We start from the raw sequence: 19,843 nt of genomic DNA on the forward strand, positions 1-19,843 counted from the left end.
TATGTCATGTTATTTGATTTGATAATTGTCATGCTATAAAAACGGTCATTGATATACAAATGAGCAATCAAATTGTTCGATTAAGAAAATGTTAAAATGACCATATTGCTCTATAATGCATTACAACATTCTCCTCAGAGCTGGGAACAACTTTTTTTTATTAAAAAAAATGATTGTCTCGGCGACAGGGATGAGGAGGGGATGCCCGAATCCATCAGTTACAAGGATAAAAATTCAATTTCTCATCTCAGTTAGGTATAAGTAGGGTAACAAATAAGTATATGAGAGTAGATGATGAAGACGAAGAAGGTAAAATTTGTTTGCCCCCACCCCACCCATTCTCATGTCTTGTACCGGAAAAGAATAAATACATAGCAATTGATATTTAAGCGCAGTAATTAACCATCACACCCATGCACTTTATAAAATGAGTTCAAATTTGCTCAATTTATCTACGCCAATTTATTATCTGTTTCATTAAATATATTGTCAACTCATAGTCATTTTAAAATTAGAGTTTAATGGTCGTAAGTTGACAATATAAAATAATTCTATACACAACCAATCAAAACATTTCAAATTAGCCTATCACTCAAGTGAGGGCAATAAAGTGTTGAAATTTTTTTTTGGTAGTGTCTGAGATTCGAACCCCGAAACTAATATATTATGTGATGTGGGCTACAAGCTAATTAAATAATTATATTTAAAAAATCATGATTGTTTTGGACTGTCAAATTAGTGTCATTAAACTTTTAAAATTACAGTCCTCATGAGCTTAGCTCAGTTGGTTGGGACAATACATAAAATATGCAATGTCCGGGGTTTAAACCCCGACCCCGGCCACTACGTCGGGGTTTTAACCCCGGCCACTACCAAATTTTTTTTAAAAATTACAGGTATTTTGATTAAATTTTAAAATATAAGTCTTAAAATAAAATAAAAAAAAAGAAAAAAAAAAGAAAAAAAAAAAGGAGTATTTTGATTATAGAGTGAGTAAGTAACCAAGGTGAAGGTTGATTGATGAGAGACACACATTAGTAGAAGAAGCGGCAAGAGGATCGAATTAAGGTATTCTTATTCGCTTGGCATCTTTTTCGTTATTATTACATCATCCTCACCACTCACCACCCTTCTTCTTCTCCCATTCCTTTCACTTCACTACCGGTAATTTTTCATTTCCCTTTCTTCTTCCTTTACCCAATTTCTCTCTTTCTTTCTTTTTTCTTCCAATCAAGCTACCAAAATTTCCATTTCTCAATAAACTATTTTTAATCTCATTTCTACTACTGTGTCGAATTGTTAAGGTGAATCTGTGATTATCATCTTGATTACAATCTGCATTAAATTCAACTCAACTCATGCATACAACACAATTTCAACAATACAGTTTTTATTTATTTATTTATTTATTTGTTTATGAATAAATCATCCATTTAATCTCGCCAATTTAGTCACTAAAATACACAAATGTAATATAATTAGTATTTAATTTAAAGTACAATTGGGACTAAATTGGAGAGAGATTAATATTTTAAACATCATAATGATGATTTATTTGTTGTTTAATTTCTGTTTATGAAGAGAGGGGTACACTATTTATAATCCTAAATTATTATTTCATTTTTTTATTTTTATTTTTTATGTTTGTTGAATTTCTAATCACAGGATCAAGTTAGGGATTGAACATCATGGATAGACTCAAATCTTCTGCGCGGCTCATGATTGTTTCCGATCTCGATCACACAATGGTATATTTTGCAGTTGCTCATAATTTTTATGATCCATTAGTATTATGTTTTTCTCGTTTTTGTTGTTGTTGTTGTTGTTATTCGCCATGAAGCATTGACACTGACACGAACACCAGACACACTGACACGTTGTCACCAACATGTGTCGGATATCACGCACGCATTCAATACGAAGTTCAGTGTTACAGTGGTTGTTAGTGAACCTGTGATTTGAGTGGTTGGTATGTTTCTGATTGCAGGTTGATCACCATGACGCAGAGAATAGTTCGCTTTTGAGGTTCAATGCCCTTTGGGAAGCCTCATATCGCCACGATTCTTTGCTGGTGTTCTCAACTGGCAGGTCGCCTTTACTCTACAAACAACTGAGGAAAGAGAAGCCTATGATAACTCCAGATATAACCATCATGTCTGTGGGAACTGAGATTACTTATGGAAAATCGATGGTTCCCGATGATGGGTGGGTTCAAGAATTGAACCAGAAATGGGACAAGGACATTGTCATTGAGGAAGCAAGCAAGTTTCCTGAACTTAAGCCTCAGGTACTTTGAGTAGGTATTCACTGTGATTTGATTGGTTATTGTTTTCTGTGAACCATGGATCAGGAACTCGCTAGCACATTTACTTATTTGATTGTTACATTATTAGTTTGAGCAACAATGGCTTCAATCAAGTGGTTTGATTCATATTTTGAATGATCGGTACTGCAGGCAGAAACAGAACAACGGGCACACAAAGTTAGCTTTTATGTAGAGAAAGACAATGCTAAGCAAGTGACAGAGGCTCTTTCTAAGATTTTGGAACAGCGCGGGGTAAGTTATGATGCATTAATATCCATTTTACTCAGAAATGATTTCGTGCAAATCATGTGTATATACGTTGGATTCTCTGATGTCTTAGTATGCTTGTAAAATATTGTATGTAGTTCCATAACATTGTGTAATTTTTTGCCAGTTGGATGTTAAAATAATATATAGCGGAGGAGTTGACATGGATATATTACCACAAGGTGCTGGCAAAGGTCAAGCTCTTGCCTATTTGCTTAAAAAGTTTGAGACTGAGGGAAAGCTACCTGGTAATACTCTAGTATGTGGTGACTCCGGAAATGATGCCGAGCTATTCAGCATTCCAGGAGTTTATGGTGTCATGGTTGGTAGTTTATCATATTTACCAACCATATTTTCAGTATTTTTTTTAACAACATATTTTCATTAGATTATTAGTCTAAAATTGGGATGTCTTTGCATGCTGCATCTGTTTCTGTTCATTGGGTAGGTAAGCAACGCCCAAGAGGAATTACTGCAGTGGCATGCCGAAAATGCAAAAGATAACCCTAAGATTCTGCATGCCTCAGAGCGCTGTGCATCTGGGATTATACAAGCCATAGGTCATTTTAACTTGGGCCCAAACCTGTCCCCAAGAGATGTTTCAGACATTGGACAAGAACAGAGTGTTGAAAATGTGTCTGCAGTTCAAGAAATAGTGAACTTTTGTCTGTTAAGTGAAAAGTGGAGACGTGCAGAAGTTGAGAACTCGGAGCTGTTTATTGCTGCTATAAAGGCATCCACTGTATGATTGATATCCCTTACTTTTACAGATTGCCTATTGTATGTTCTTTATGCATTAACAAACTCCTGCGTATTTGAAATGTAGTCCAAAATTCTTTTTACTAAAGCATTCCTTTTTGGTGCATTTTTTTTTTCATTTTCGAGTTTCATGGACTAGCAAATTCTGAGTATACCAAACAGGAAATTGAAAAGCAAAATCTTATATTAGTAACTTTTTTTTTATCTATATCTTCCGAAGGACCTCATTTGTGCAGTTTTTGCATGCCTTGATTAAGCTTTAGCAAGTTCTGAGTTTACAAAAAGGAAATTGAAAAGCAAGATCTGATATTAGTAACTTTTTTTCATCTATATCTCTCAAAGCACCGCATTTGTGCAGTTTTTACATGCCTTGATTTAACTTTAGATGCATTGGTCACTTTGCTTTGGTAATATTTTCTACTTTGGTTTGTACAAGTTGTTGATGAATATTATCTTGTTTTGACAATTGGCATTCACTTCTCTTTTCCAGAATATCTTTCATCAACAGATATTAAGTTTTATCATTAGTTATTTTTTATGTGGAAGTTTTATCATTAGTATACATGTCTAATTAAATATTCTACATTTTGTTATATATTTGACATTCTTGCTAAACTGTTCAACCATTATAACAATTCGGAATAGACATTTCCATGGGAGAACTGCACTAAAGTTTATTAAATAAAATTTGCTTAAAAGCTAAATTTTATGACCTTCCTGCCATAATCTCTTTTCTTGATCACATGATCATTTTTCCATGAGTCTTTATGCAAGAGTTTACTTATTGAGAAGTGTCTAAACTATTTTGTTTTAATATGCAGGATCCATCTGGTGTGTATATCCACCCTTCTGGTGCTGACCATTCTCTTAAGGAGTATATAAATATTTTGAGAAAGGTGTATGGTAACAAACAGGGGAAACAGTTTAGGATATGGTTGGACAATGTGTTGGCTACACAGATAAGTTCGGATATATGGCTGGTGAAGTTTGATAAATGGGAGTTACACGGTATGAGTTTGCTCTACTTTTTATTATTTATGTTCATTTCATTCCCCCTCTTTTATATCTCTCGAACTTGCCAACTTGCAGATGAAGAGCGGCATGGTTGTGTTGTCACTACCATACTAAGAAAGGTATGTGTAATGCATAAGTATTTTTATGGAGTGAATAAGCAAATTGGTCCTCAAAATCGTTAGCGTAGGTCAAAATAGTCTGCTTTTTGCGAATTGGCAAAAACATCACTAAAATTAAAAAAGAGTTGCTCTTATCCTTCATTGTTTTCTTAAAAACCACACCCCTCCGGATTTACCAAATCAAACGGGAAAAAACACGGCTTTTCTAATGTTGGATGGGTAAATCTGAAAAAAGAACAGGCGTTTTTCCGTCTGGACTAGTAGACTCAGACAGGAATTGTTTTTCAGAACAACTGTGGGTGGGAAAAGAAGCTCTTAATTAAGATATATACATCAAAATAGTCATTCAATATATGTTTATCACTAGGGACTATGATGTGGCACATTAACTGAATATTTGACACCCCCATGTTAGTCCCACATCATTGCCACCATACTAGAGACTGGTTTGCCTATGAAATTTAAGTCTTTTAATTTGCCAATAATTAGTTCTTGCACAATTGCAATTACTGACAAATTTATCCCTAAAATGGTCTACATTTCATAGATATATTAGTCTCTAGTAAGCTAGCATTGGCGTCAGATCAATGTACAACGTGACATGCAGTTAATGTGTTACTTCATAACCTTTAACGCAAAAGGGACTATTTTTTATGACATTTTACAATTTCGTGAATGTATTTTCCGTTTGGTAAAAATGAGGGACTATTTTGACCGTTACTAATTTGCATTTTCACAATATTTTTACACGGTCTTTAATTTTTGCTAATAAGAATGAAATTTGGGTTTCAGGATTCCGATTGGTTCACCTGGATGCATGTGCACCAGTCATGGTTGGAACAATCTGACCATGAGTGGATAATATAGACAGTTCCTATGGCTTATCCAAGTTCTATCTTGTGATCCCTTTTGCAATAAATGTTATGTGATTCATGACAAACTAATCTCTACATTTTAATATTTTGAAGACCTTCCATAATGTCAAGGTGTCCCATGACACATGTATCTGAAATTTACTGTTAAATTTCTGGTTGCATAGCTTTCTTGATAATTGAATTTTTAACATCTCTGCTTGATGATAGATGGTTTTGTTGCGTTATTGTTTGTCATGTTTGGTCTTAATCCCCTTTTCTCCTCATTTATGTTGAGAAGCAATCATCATCTGCATAAGTAATAGAATGAAGGAAAAAAACATAATCGTTTTATTTCTGATTGAGTTGGAAATGTTGTGTTTTTCATAATTTTGTCAATAATAGTTTTACGTGGATTGTAGATGAATGTTTATCTGCTTTTACTTTCTCTTGTGTCTTCACTTAGTACTTTAGATTATGAATTTATGTATGTGTACCAGAGCTTAGTACATTGGATTAAGCTGTTGCGAGGATCAGTTCATAAAGTATTGATTCAATAAACGTTTATGAAATGAGTTATATTTCTACTCTTTAAAAGGAAAGAGGTTAATTTTCTGCATAAACTATGAAAATGTTTTTTTTTTTTTTGAAGGACCTATGAAAATGTTTATTTTTATCTTAAAAAGCATAGCTGCAAAATTCGCATGCAGTCGTACACTATTAAATAAGTTAAAAATTGATTTCCAGTCTTTACTAACTACTCCCTTGGTAAAGAAAAAAAACATAATACCCCCTCCGGTCTCAAATATAAGAAAAAAATTTCTTTTTTAGGTTCATTGAGTAGTTAATGTATCTAGTCTACATTGTAAAACAAATATATTAATTATTCAATGAACCTAAAAAATGAATCTTTTCTTATATTTGAGACCAGAGGGAGTACTTTTTTTTTTTTGACGTTAAAGACAATTTCATTAACGAAAGTCTGGCTATAAATCAAATGCCAAGACTGTAGAAATACGAGGCGGAGTTTCTTCGATCCATATAGAATCTAAAATCTACTTCGTCTGCAGACAAAAGAAAAAGAAGTAAGTTAAAAATGTCTTGGAGAGTAATCATAAGTTATTTTCATATTTGGCTTATATTTCTAACTTAAAATAAGTTTACGATTGTTCACATAAAATGTCATATATTTTAAGTTCATTTAAGTTAAAAATGACTTGGAGAGTAATCATAAGTTATTTTCATATTTGGCTTATATTTCTAACTTAAAATAAGTTTACGATTGTTCACATAAAATGTCATATATTTTAAGTTCATTTATTTACTGTGAGGAAAGTTAGAAACATTTGATTTGCAACACTTAACGCTTTTATTGATTAAAATCAATGTGGATTCTACACTTTGTAAATAGATTCGCAAAAAATGGTGGAGTTCATATGGTTTCCACCCAATAAATTAGTCCGTATTAGAAAGAATGTTTATAACATTCTTATTTACCATTTTAATTTCTCCATATGAAAAGATTAGAATACACTCGATTATTAAAAATAAAAATAGTTTAAAATTAAAAAATAAAACATATTAATTCATCGTTATTAAACTACAGTTGCTGTGTCCTCGTGAGCATAACTCAGTTGGTTAGGACAATGCATGCTCCGGAGTTCAAACCCCGGCCACCACAAAAAAAAAAACTACAGTTGCTGTAAAAACTATGAGTTTTAAAAAGGGAAAATGATAACCACCTCCCTTGAGTTCTATCTTAATGCACCTAACCTCCCCTCTAGTGAGTCTTACAAATAATGCTCCCTTGGTAAAGAAAAAAAACATAATATATCCTAAGTTGGTAATTTTAAGTGACTATTTGTTTGTGGTCTTTTTTTACAGATTCTCTGCAATTTTTTGTTACAACGAGTCGTTACTCTAAAATTTCTGTACTCTTTGAACTTGGTCATCTATGATTTTTGTTTTTTATTTACAAAACTTGGTTTATATATTGATGCAATAAACAAATGGCATTCATCTTTCAATGGAGAATAAAATGTAATAAAACTATAAAAGGAAGAAATACACGATGTCACTTAACAAAAAGGAAGTGCCAAATAAGAATAACGAAAAAAAAAAAAAAAAAAAGAATAACGAAAAATATCAAAAAGAAATAATAAAAAGGGCCCAACCGGGTTCGAACCGGTGACCTCTTGATCTGCAGTCAAATGCTCTACCACTGAGCTATGGACCCTTGGTGTTAACAGTCTCCGTTTGTTTATAGATATTAAAATCTAAAGAACACAAACCTACACTTTTTTTTTGAAGGACAATTCTACACTTTTAAAACTCAACTGTGATTTTGTCAAAAAATAAATAAATAAATAATCATCTCAACTATGATAACTTATGAGTGGAGCAACATTATTTCTCCAACAGCAATCAATCAGTCAACTTAACATACACAGTAGAAACTTGTATCCCAACCAATATCATATAATTTATTTATGATTTATTACATTTAGATCTTCTAACGGCACTTCTATCAGTCAAGTTAATTTTTAAGTTAAATCCAATGTCAAAGATGAACAAATATTTTAAGTGATCAATCAAAAATCTCATTAATATTTTTTTTAGTGGAAAAATCTCGTTAAATATTTTTTTTATCTTAAATTATTTGATCTTTTTATTAAAGAAAAAATAACCATTAAATATTGAATGTCTATCAAAAATTATTATTTTCTTTACTTTCTCATCAGCTAATTTATTTTCTTTCTTTCCATCGAACTTTTTTCCTTACACACAAAAACATAATTTTTTTTAGAAGACAAAAACATAATATGATTTATCATAATTTATCAAAAATGGATGAATAAGATTTGTGACACACATTTTCTCACATGATGCGTGTACACTGCACCAAGTTGACACATACATTAGAATAGTTCATGTGACACCTACTCTTATGAAATCTATCTTCTCCAAACACATCATATTTCAATGCCAAAGTCCTCAATATCGTCTCCATATTTTTTTTGTCTACTATAACAATAGGAAGCAGTAGCTAGCTACAGAAACAAATCGAATCATTCATATAATTCAATGGATATTCGAGTCATGTACGGGTTGTTGTTCCTATCTATGTTCTGTACATGCATCATCTTCCTTGATCTTATGCTTTCTCCTCTCTTATTCTTCACATCTTGAACAACGTTTCTTTGCCTCATCTCCGCATAGTCACATGGCCTCATGTATTGGGGTATATTTATGTACGCTTTCCTTTTGTAATACAAGGAGCAAAATTTAATCATTTTTCAAGTGTGTGTGGATTTATGTTATATTTTATTATGATGATCATATCATATCCGTTTAATTGCTCATTTTAATTTTTCATGAAAGTAATGCTTAATTTCATGTACTGCTTAATTTTTTTTTTTTTCGGAGAGAAGTATTGCTTAATTCTTAATGCTCTATTACATGGCTTAATTAATTATTTCATTAGTTAATTTTATTTTTCATTGCTCTATTACACGGAAACGACTTTTCTCCTAAAATCTCAAAATTCCAGCTCATAAATTACCACCTTCCGGTTTGCTTGACAACATGTCATCCCAAATAATCTCTATCAAAGAATAAAAAAGATCCATGTACGTTTTTTTTTTTAAGACAAAACCCCATTATTTGAAATGCTTGATGTTTTTACGCATCGTAATTCTCTATTCATTACACTCAAGAGAAGCCGGGGCGGACTACGGTTCAAGGATAATGTTGTAATCTTTTTTTTTGAAGGACGGATAATGTTGTAATCTAAATTGTAACATTATATAGCTGTATTTGATCTACTAAAAATAAAATATGAAGGATTATACATGACAACTTCAGTTGTAACATGTTTGATTTTTTAAAATTGTATCTAATATTAGACAAATTAGGGGACAAGAGACTAGACAAAAACCGAAGTTTTCGTCCCTAACTAAATTATATCATAACTTTTTTTTCTTCTCAAATACAATTTATCTAAAATACCAAAATAACATTTTATCCATCGAACATCGTACAAGACAAAAAGTTGTCTAGTACATATCACAAGTCATCTTACATTATTTTAAGCATATTTTTCAATCATTTTAGTTATGATTTGACTTAAATCAGAAGAGGTCTAGAACAATTGTATATGGTTTAAGGGATGTTTTCTAATGTTTACATATTGATTCATGCAATTCTAGTTTTTCTGAAATCGTACAACTCTTAGGTGTTTTTGATATTCCTAACTGCAAAATCTTGTAATTTGATAAAACAGATCACCTCATGAAGAATTGAGAAGACCGTGAATGAAGATTCAAGGGACTTACAAAGTGGCGAAATTCTTTCCAAGTCCAAAGACAAATTTCAAGGAAGAAAACACTTAAACAGACTAAGAAAAGACAAAAATGCATTGGAAGAAGGTGCTATGCTCTCCGGGGCATGACTTTGTGCGCCCCGGGTGTGCAAAACAGTGCACAAAATGTACTATTTAAGGCACCATGTGCGAGGCGCATGCCTCCATGCATGGCAAACATGCACACTTGAGAGAAAAACAATTTATATTGTTGTTTTCAGCTACAAATTAGAGGAAAAAGTCCAGTTTTTCAGCCCAAACTTATTGAATTCAGCCTATAAATACAGATCCTCTCATTCACAATTATTCATTAACGAAGCAGTTTAAGAGGAATGCAAACACTAAGAACATCAAGGGGGGAGTTAGTCCTCAACCCTGTTTTATTTCTTTTGTGATTTATCTTTACTTAACATGAGTAACTAAACCATAACTAAATAGGTTTTTAAGATGATACTCTATTTATATGTTGGATCAGTTTAATTCAAAGTATTTTATTCAGTTATCTTATAAACTTAATCTTTCTTTTTACATCTTCACCATATTGTTAAAATTTCACATATATTTTCCCCTCTTGGTCGTCCTAGGCCACTTCTTAAATGAGAACCATCATAGGAATGTGTCACATGATATTAAATTCTACATTTTAACACATTACAACACATGTTTACACTATCACAATCACAAAAATGCAAAAACTATTACATCAGATGTCGTGATCGGGGTTCGAACCCCAACTTCTCTATTTGTATGCGTGAGTTGCATTGAGTACTTATGATTTCATCTATCTACAAGAAAATATTGATTAATTCTTTTATGGTCGAATTCAAGTTTAAAAATTGATCCAATCTAAGGTGTAGGATTGGATTTAAAATATACAATCCGACTTCACCTGTTATTTATAGTATGCAAGTTCTTTGTTTTTTTTTTGTCAAGTAGTATTAGTATGCAAGTTCTTTGTTTTTTTTTTGTCAAGTAGTTTAGTAGTTAGATTCACACACATACACATTAATTGATTAATTCTTTTATGGTCGAATTCAAGTTTAAAAATTGATCCAATCTAAGGTGTAGGATTGGATTTAAAATATACAATCCGACTTCACCTGTTATTTATAGTATGCAAGTTCTTTGTTTTTTTTTTGTCAAGTAGTATTAGTATGCAAGTTCTTTGTTTTTTTTTTGTCAAGTAGTTTAGTAGTTAGATTCACACACATACACATTATGTATGGAGAAGTGGGGAATCCGGGGTTCGAACCCCGGCCCTTACACAAATTATCCCTAGTAGCTACCAACTGAGCTACACTTACGGGACTCAAGTTCTTTTTGTACACCCTAATTATTATTTTTCTTTGGAGAGAACTTCACTATTATATTATTTACTAAAAAGAATCCCTAAAAAAAAAATATTACTAAAAAGAACTTTACTATTATTTTTTTATATACAAAAACTTCACTATTATTAATCGAGTCCTAATCATATTAATCAACTCATAATAAAAAACAGAATCCTAATCATATCCACACAAGCACTTGGCTTTAAACTTGTTTTTTGAAAACAGAATCCTAATCATATCCACACAAGCACTTGGCTTTAAACTTTTTTTTTTTTGACAGAAAAGCACTTGACTTTAATTAAGCAAACAAATAATAAACAACAATATCACGAGGTGGAGTCAAATAAAATGTGGCTAATACATACACACGAGTCCAATTGTGCGTTCCCTGCCGATTCCCCTTTCCCTACAATATCTGTGTGTCTCACTCAATTTGACTATTACACCCGTGTTCTCTCTAGAAACCCAAAATCATATGCTTTTTATTAGCTGCCATTGCGTAATACATTTTGTCTTCATCCTATTTTTCTTCATTTCAACCCTTTCTAATTCTAGATACATACATTAATTAATCACCCCCTATTTACGTCACATCACACCAAATTCCACTCCACACACCAAATAAACCCAAAAATAAAAAATGTCTCATCTCAACTTACTTTAAAAAACATTTTCTCTCCTTCATTTCCCACATTTATAGGCAACGTTGATTTCATTTCACACAACACCAACAATTCCCCTTAATCCAAAACATCACTATTTTCTCTTCTTCTGCCTCTATTTTCGGATCACCTGCTAAAATTTAGCATCATAAAAAAAAATATAAACTCATTCATTATTCGCTTATTATTTCTCTCTTTCCGTTATAACAAACTTTCCATTTACATTTCCTATTCATTTTCCGTTACAAAGGGTGCTTTATGGCACCACCGGAAGATAAGGCTACTCTTTAACATAACATAAAGGGCAGACTTTATCTTCCGTTTCTTCTTCTTAGCACACAACAAACATTTTATCTGACTCGAGAAATTAGTCTCTGTAGAATTTTTTTATCTGACTCGAGAGATTAGTATCCAATATGTCGAGTAAGGTTGTTCTTAGACAAATCCCTTCGTCCAACCGACGACAACCACTGCTACAACAGAACAAGAGTTCTTTAAAAGCCGGTACCCGCCTCGGTGAAGCCGTTGGTGGAACAGCGGCGGTGTGTTGTTGTGCGCCATGTGCCGTGGCGAATATCGTTTATCTAGCGATCTATAAAGTTCCGGCTACTCTTTGTCTCCGAGCGTTGAGGAAGAGGAAGCAGCGTCATCGGAGAAGGATTCAGGCTTCAGGAGAAGGGATGTTTCCGGCGAAGCGTCGTTGTACATGTGGTTGTTGTGATGATGTTGTTGGGGCTCGTGTTCATCCAACATGTAGTGATGATGAAGAAACATACAGGGGTGTGAAAAGTGAGAGTTTGGGGGTGCAAGAAGAAGATAAAGATGTTGTGGAATTGGAGAAGGAGATGTGGGATACGTTTTATGGAACTGGTTTTTGGAGAAGCTCTTCACAGAGGAATAAAGATTCTTCGTCTTTTTCTTCTTCTCAAACTGCTACTCCAAATTTTCAGGTTATTATTGTACCAACCTTGTGATCAAATCAAATGAAATCAATGGTTGTAGTGAAAGATGAGATAATTTGGAACTTGTATATCGTTTATTTTATATGATTAATGCAATTTTCCAATTTAAAAGATTGATTTATTCTCATTTCTTACAAATGAAACATATAATTTTTTAAATTCGAGATTTGAAGTGCATGTTTGTTTATCACAGCGGATATGTCAGAATCATGGTGTTGTTTTTGCATATTTTGTGTAATACCAAACATAAGCTAAATTACAATCCGTAATTGCAATTGCTATCGAAATTTAAACATTTAGGGGTCTTGTTAACGATAATATGATTGTAATCACAGCCGCATCAGTCACATTTACCCGTATTTTACAACAATATGAAGATTTATAATGTAATTGCAATCTCGATCGCAATCACAATTTACTATTATTCTAATGTCAAGTGCCTTTGGTTTTTTGTTTATTTTTAGATTTTCATGTTTGTATCATTTTTCCCAAATGAGATAGAAGGAATTTTGTCACCTTAAGGTGGTGGTACTGGTTGGCCTAAAGCTAAATTTGTTATGTGATGAAGATTATTAAGTTATGAAGAAAACATGTGAATTGCAAAGATGAAAAGAAATTGATATATGTTATTGATTTGTTTTTACTATGTCTAAAAACTAACTATTTTTGATAAAGGGTGTATGCAAGGAAAGAGATGTGAATCGGTAACATTTTCCATTTTACTACCTTTGGATAAATGGATTATTGGTGTTGGCAGTCGGTATCCATGTCGTGTCCGGTGTCCGTTTCTGTGTTCGTGCTTCATATGATGCATGTAGTTTCTTCTGTTATTGTCTTCCTTTTTATTATTGATGAAAGCATTCTTCTCATATTTAGTTATAAGCTCTATGTCTTCAATATTTTAAAGTAGTCCTCTAACAAATTTCAATTTCAATATTATTGCCTGAAGGACAAAGAATTGAAAATTGTGAGTTTCACACAAGACAAAAATATTAATCTTCTCACTGTGTAAACTTCCTAATGCAATATTTTGGGAATATGCATGTGGTGAATATGAGCTATCAGAAACTTTAGATGTATATTTTAAGTGTGTAACTTGCATTGTAGTCAAACATGCATGTGGTTATGGACACCTACGAAGCACGGACACCGGACACGACATTGATACGTCAACATTGATAAAATTTTGAGAAAAAATGACACGATTCAATATAATCACAAGTGTCGGGTCGGTGTTGGACACGATACGTGTTGGATAGGCCTTCAATCAGAAGTGTCCATGCAACAGAGATGGACACCAATTGGGTTGAGAGATCACAATTCAGTGATTTCATTTACACTTTAAAGTCATTTTCTGACAATGACTTTCAAATTCCTCTACACATACTTTGAATGATTTTTTTATGGCTGAACTGAGACATTGTACAGAAGTATAGTGACAAGTCAGTTGCTAATCCAAGCTACCCTTTAGTTAGTTAGTTATTAGTATATTAAAACATAGCAGAATGGTTCAGTTGAGTCAGAGATCTCAACAGTTTGGGTGAGAATTGGACCTTTCAACTTGTCCTTGACATGGATGCATACCTGTTATGCCTTAGTACCAATAATTTGTCTTTCTCTAGTGGTCCTCTATTTATTTATTTTTTTATTTATTTATTTCTAGTGGTCCTGCTTTTATTCTTCATTCCTTTCCCTTCCTCTCAAGTAAATCAAATTTTTCAGTCCACATTAATTAAATTCATGTGGCTCTAATATAATTGTGGTTGCTCTGTCTGTGTGATTCTTTTCTATTTACATGGTATCTACCTTTTTGACTAAGGAAATATATGTACACTAATGCAAAATGAAAATATAATATTTTCTCAATGATCATTACTATGATCCATATATATAGTTTTATAATTGTAACACACAATTTAAAATGTTATTCCAAACAAGGAGTTAATGTTGTGATGGATCCAGTTTCATAATGGCAGTAATATTCTAGTACAGTGGTCCACAAGATTTGTGAATCATGAACATTAATAATAGTGATGGACCACTAACAAGATTTCAGTGAATTTTGGAGTTCTGAATTCAGCACCAGAAGTGAAAAGGGAAGATCAGAACAGAAGAAGGGTTGTTTTCTTGGCAGTTATCAGAAACTACTAATTCATTGTCAAAGCAATAATCAATTTGGCACGATGGTGAATGTCTGCTGCAGATTTTTTCAGTCATTTTACTTCATAACCCTGCATTTGGTATTAGTATTACTGTTCAGTCTTATATTGAATGTTATTTTAATTTTTTTAGGCATGTTAAGAAAGTTGTAAGTAATTAATTAAATAAAAGAATGTATTGATTTTACAAAATTATTTGAATTAACTAGTGACTTTAACCATTATCATAAATACACGGTACAATATAATTGACTCGACAGTGGTGTATAAAATATATTTTTTCTTTTTTTTTGATTAAGTCAAGAGATAGGTGAGACATCAAGACGAGTCTCAATAGAGTCAGATACCCCTTCCTATGCCATCCAGGTGTCAACGGATTCGTTGACACCAAATCGTGACCGTCTAAATTTTTAATCGAGCGACTAACAATTCATCTACATGATAACTAGAGTGGACTCCCCCTGCACTCACGTGTTATAGGTTTTTCTTTCATCGTTGCTGGTGATTACGTTTCGGTTTACCTCCCTCTTTGGAGGCCGATGAAATTTCACTTCTATTCCAACAAATTCTTATAGGAATTGTACTTTTTATGATGATTCATGAAAATGTCCAATCTAATTCATGAAAACGATTCATGAAAATATCAAAGGATGATCATGTTATTTCTCACTTATTCATTGTTAGCCGAGTTATATGCCGTTTTTCATGCTTAGCCAATACTAAAGGTTACAATAACAGCTGATTGTATTGAATTTGTATGTTACTTGTGTGAATTATGTATGTCTAATATGAGATCACATTATTGTATTTATAATGATGTTACAATAAAAAAATCCCTAAAAAAATGGTGTTACAATAATTATATTGAATAAGCACTAACATAGAAAGTTCTATAATCCTAGGAATATTAACAATCAACTAGGCAGTTGTTACACTTATAAAGAATATTACAGATTCTCAATTCCAACACTCCTCAAGCTGGAGCATTCATGTTATATGCACCAAACTTGTTACAAACAGATTCAACCTGTGGTCCTCTAAGGTACTTAGCATATATGTCTGCCAATTGATCATTCGAACCAACAAAATCTGTAATGATTTTTCTTGAAAGAACCTGATCTCTTACAAAGTGACAGTCAATCTCAACATGCTTAGTTCTTTCGTGAAAAATTGGATTGGAAGCGATATGTAGTGCTGCTCGGTTTTCACATATTAGTTTCATTGCCTTGACATCTGCTAATTTGAGTTGTTGGAGTAATTGTCTTAGCCATGCGAGTTCACAATTTGCTGTTGCTATAACATGGTATTCAGCTTCTGCATAAACCTTGCAATTATGTTATATTTCTTGCTCCACCATGAGATCAAATTTCCTCTGGTGAGGACACATTACCCTGACGTGGATTTTCTATCTGCGGATGAACCTGCCCAATCAGCATCACAATAGCCTACACCTTCGGTGTTACCGTTGTTTTCATATAGTAATCCTTTACCCGACGCATTCTTTATATACTTAAGAATGCAGATCACAGTGTTCCAATGGTTATCACATGGAGCATTTGGAAATTGGCTAACCAAACTAACATCAAACTTAATGTCTTGTCTGGTTACTGTGATGTAATTAAGTTTGCCGACTAGACGTCGATATTTGCTAGGATGTTTTAGTTGCTCCCCTTGACCTAGTAGTAACTTGACGTTGGGACCTATAGGATTGTCACTAGGAATATGCAACTTAAAGTTTCTAACACTGTTTTGGGAATATGCATGTGGTGCAGATGAGGTATCAGAAATTTTAGAGATATATTTCAAGAATGTAACTTGGATTGTAGTCAAACATGCATGTGGGGGATCACTGATCACAAGTCACAAACAGATTTAGAATCATTTGCTAATCTAAGCTACCCTTTAGTTAGTTAGTTATTAAGTATTAAAACAAAGCAGAATGGTTCAGATGAGTCAGAGATCTCAACAGTTTGGGTAAGAATTGGACCTTTCAACTTGTCCCTAGAAATGGTTCGATCGATACTTTATAATAACATTTTTTGCCTTAGTACCAATAATTTGTCCTTCTCTAGTGGTCCTACTTTTACTCTTCACCAGTTCATCTCCTTCTCCTCTCAAGCAATTCAATTTTTTCAGTCCACACTAATTAAATTCATGTAGCTCTAACACAAATGCAGTTGGTCATGGTATCTACCCATTTGACTAGCTCAATTCACATGAGAAGAAATTTTATGTACATTTGTACGGAATGAAATCATAAACATTAGTGCATGTTTGGGTTAGAGGCAAGTTTTTTTTTTTTTTTTTTTTTTTTAGTTAGTGGTTAGGGGCAAGTTCGATAATATCACATTGTGCCACCGTAATGTTTGCTAAGAATAACAAAATCAAGTTGTTACCGTGGTTTTGTAAAACTCATTGTCAATCTAAACATATGATAGACACGATTTTCGCAAAAATGGTTTTAAGTTGCAGCAAGACATTGCAAATGACATCTTTATCGTAATTGTTGCAGTTATATTTTCTCGCTGATCATTACTATGATCCATAAATCTAGTATTATAGTTGTAACACAATTTAAAATTATATCCAGAGATGATTCATAATGGTAGCCGTTATATTGTCGTACAGTGGTCCACACGATTTGTGAATAATGAACATTAATAATAATGATGGACCACTAACAAGATTTCAGTGAATTTTGGAATTCTGAATTCAACACCAGAAGTGAAAAGGGAAGATCAGAACAGAAGAAGGGTTGTTTTCTTGGCAGTTATCAGAAACTACTGATTCGTTCTCAAAGAAATCATAAATTTAGCACGATGTTGATTGTCTGCTGTAAATTTCTTTAGTTTCTTTCTTTCTTCCATGTCTTGTCTCCAATCTCCCACATCCTGTATTAATCTTCCCTCTTATATTGAGTGGTATTTTAAGGTTTTTTTAAGCAGATTAAGAAATTTGTTAAGCCATTACTAGAATGTAATAATTTAACAAAAGTATCTATCTTAATTAACTATTGAGTTTAACCATTATTATAAACTACCAAAACCGTGTCCGTCTTTCCATTTTTTTATTGCGCTAACGAGTGCAGATTATCAGCGATATTTTATAGAAATTTTGTATTGAAATTACAAACGATATTTTATATAAACTTTTTGATATATATTAAATTTATAAACATAGATATTTTTGACTTTCGAATGTAACAAACTCAACAAACCATATTTATAATTTTTCAATGCAGCAATAAAAAATTGACAAAAATTCTTACAATTTTTAGTAACACCAACAATATAACATTATTATAGAAAATTTTGTTCAAAGGTATGTATACTTGAAATAACAAAAAAGACAGTCCAAAATCTCCCAAAAACCCTTTATTTTCTTTATATACATAGTATCGATTCATAATTAGGAATCTGAGCTTGTCAATCGACTCTATACTATATTATCCTTTAGGCCCTTTTAGCCTTGATAATTTCCTTTTTCTTTCGGTGAAAACCACGTTACAAGCCTATTACTTGACAAATTAAATCCATTTACTTTTCTTGGAGTTAGGTTGAAGCTTTATTTTCCTCGTCATAACATAAGCATAAGTTTTATTTTTTATAGCAAAATTCACCTTAGCTTTAGAAGCTTGTTCTAATTTTTACTTAAGAGAAGATATATTTTGGTGCAAAGTAGGATATCTTTCACAATTTGCCAAATTCATCCAAGTTATGGAGGTTTTAGCTTCAATAACCTCTTTTCTAGTCTATTTTTATTTTTAATAATAGAGAGGCACATTATTAGGAATAAAGGACCGAAAAAAATATCACTAATTTCTTCGATAATATATTTTTGACATATTATTAAGAACAACCAAGATTTTTTATAGAAAGGATGTATATAGATATTTTTGTGCTAAACGGGGGTAAATATAACAAATCATGCAAAAAGGGCCAACAACATTGCTTCAACCCAGCCCTTCATCATGTCAATATTTGGGGTCTTTCGATGAACGTTACTATATATACCCCATATAAACCAAATATTTCTATATACAACTCCCACCATAATTTTCTTTTTTGGATCTCCTACCAGCATGGGCCCTAGGCTGTCGCACCCCCTGCCTATGCCTAGGGCCAGCCTTGGTGGTAAAGAAGTGGAATATGAACATTTGTCCTTGACCAAAGTTCTGTATTTATAGTTGTGAAGTAGAGTTATGGGAGGAGTGCACAATAAGAATGACTCAAAAAAAGTGGAGGGCAAAATGAGAATAAGAGTGGGAGGGTAAAATTGGAATGAGGTAGCAAAAAATGAAGGGTAAAATAGACATTTTAGCCAAATAATACACTATCTTAGAATCATTCAACAAAAAGAAAATTCATAGAATGGTTGTAAATGAATAGGCACAGAGCCTTGAAGTTCTTTGCAAACAAATTATAGTAAAATCCGAACGGTTTTATTAGGAATCAATGCACATTTATTGCCCTAATTTCAAAGCAAGTTTTTTGCTAAGTTAATTGAGTCAAAAGAATTGAAACTAGTATGGATACCCGTGCCAAGTACGGGCTAGAATTCAACCATACTTAAGTGAAAAAATGTTGTATGTATCAAGTGTAAGTTACATTTCAACATTGAATAAAAGAGTGGAGGTTAGACAACATATAAGTTGGAAGACTCATATACTTAATACCTTAAATATTCGATGAAAATGTAATATCATTCTCACTTGGATGATTGCTCTAGCTCCAATGGATCGATCCACACCACCGTGAGTTCCCCATAAATTCCAACGGTCGTAACAAAACTCGGTTCGACTTTGTAGCGGGAGCGCGAGTGGGAGAGTTGTTATTGTGTCAAATGTGAGTAAAAGTTCAACATTGAATTCAAGAGTAGATATTGAGCAACATAATATATCTAATGTCTTAAGATTTAGGGTGAAGATGTGGTGTCAATATCACTTATGTCGTTTCTTTTAGTCTAAAGTGATAATTAAACTAAATGTATGATCCCCGGTAGTAAGAAAATTATGAACTATTTTTTTTTTTTTTTTTTAGTTTTTAGATGTCATG

General features: G+C 32.7%; 2 protein-coding genes and 1 non-coding gene across 5 annotated transcripts; 2 read left to right on the forward strand and 1 right to left on the reverse strand.

Moving 5' to 3' along the window:
• The first annotated feature begins 1,029 nt into the window (after positions 1-1,029).
• Positions 1,030-5,545, forward strand: LOC146955417 (putative sucrose-phosphatase 2). 3 transcript variants are annotated; one of them, XM_085721431.1, is made up of 9 exons: positions 1,030-1,068; positions 1,666-1,748; positions 1,988-2,287; positions 2,456-2,557; positions 2,700-2,894; positions 3,021-3,314; positions 4,153-4,339; positions 4,421-4,464; positions 5,257-5,545. In XM_085721431.1, exons 2-9 carry the CDS (start codon positions 1,689-1,691, stop codon positions 5,329-5,331), a joined length of 1,257 nt encoding a protein of 418 aa, XP_085577557.1. In that variant the 5' UTR covers positions 1,030-1,068; positions 1,666-1,688; the 3' UTR covers positions 5,332-5,545. The 3 variants fall into 3 exon arrangements, with proteins under 3 accessions (XP_085577557.1, XP_085577560.1, XP_085577551.1); XM_085721434.1 differs by having other exon boundaries at positions 1,066-1,304; XM_085721425.1 differs by having other exon boundaries at positions 1,066-1,164.
• A 1,934-nt stretch (positions 5,546-7,479) lies between these two features.
• On the reverse strand, positions 7,480-7,551 carry TRNAC-GCA (transfer RNA cysteine (anticodon GCA)). The gene has a single exon. It is a non-coding gene; the product is annotated as a tRNA-Cys (tRNA).
• Positions 7,552-11,729: 4,178 nt separating this feature from the next.
• Positions 11,730-12,741, forward strand: LOC146955419 (uncharacterized). Its single transcript, XM_085721447.1, has one exon. The coding sequence runs from the start codon at positions 12,085-12,087 to the stop codon at positions 12,640-12,642; it is 558 nt and encodes a 185-aa protein (XP_085577573.1). The 5' UTR covers positions 11,730-12,084; the 3' UTR covers positions 12,643-12,741.
• Positions 12,742-19,843: the final 7,102 nt, after the last annotated feature.

The sequence above is a fragment of the Medicago sativa genome, chromosome 1 (genome assembly GCF_051527215.1).
Source record: "Medicago sativa cultivar Bolivia chromosome 1, Bolivia_mono, whole genome shotgun sequence".
Classification (NCBI taxonomy): domain Eukaryota; kingdom Viridiplantae; phylum Streptophyta; class Magnoliopsida; order Fabales; family Fabaceae; genus Medicago; species Medicago sativa.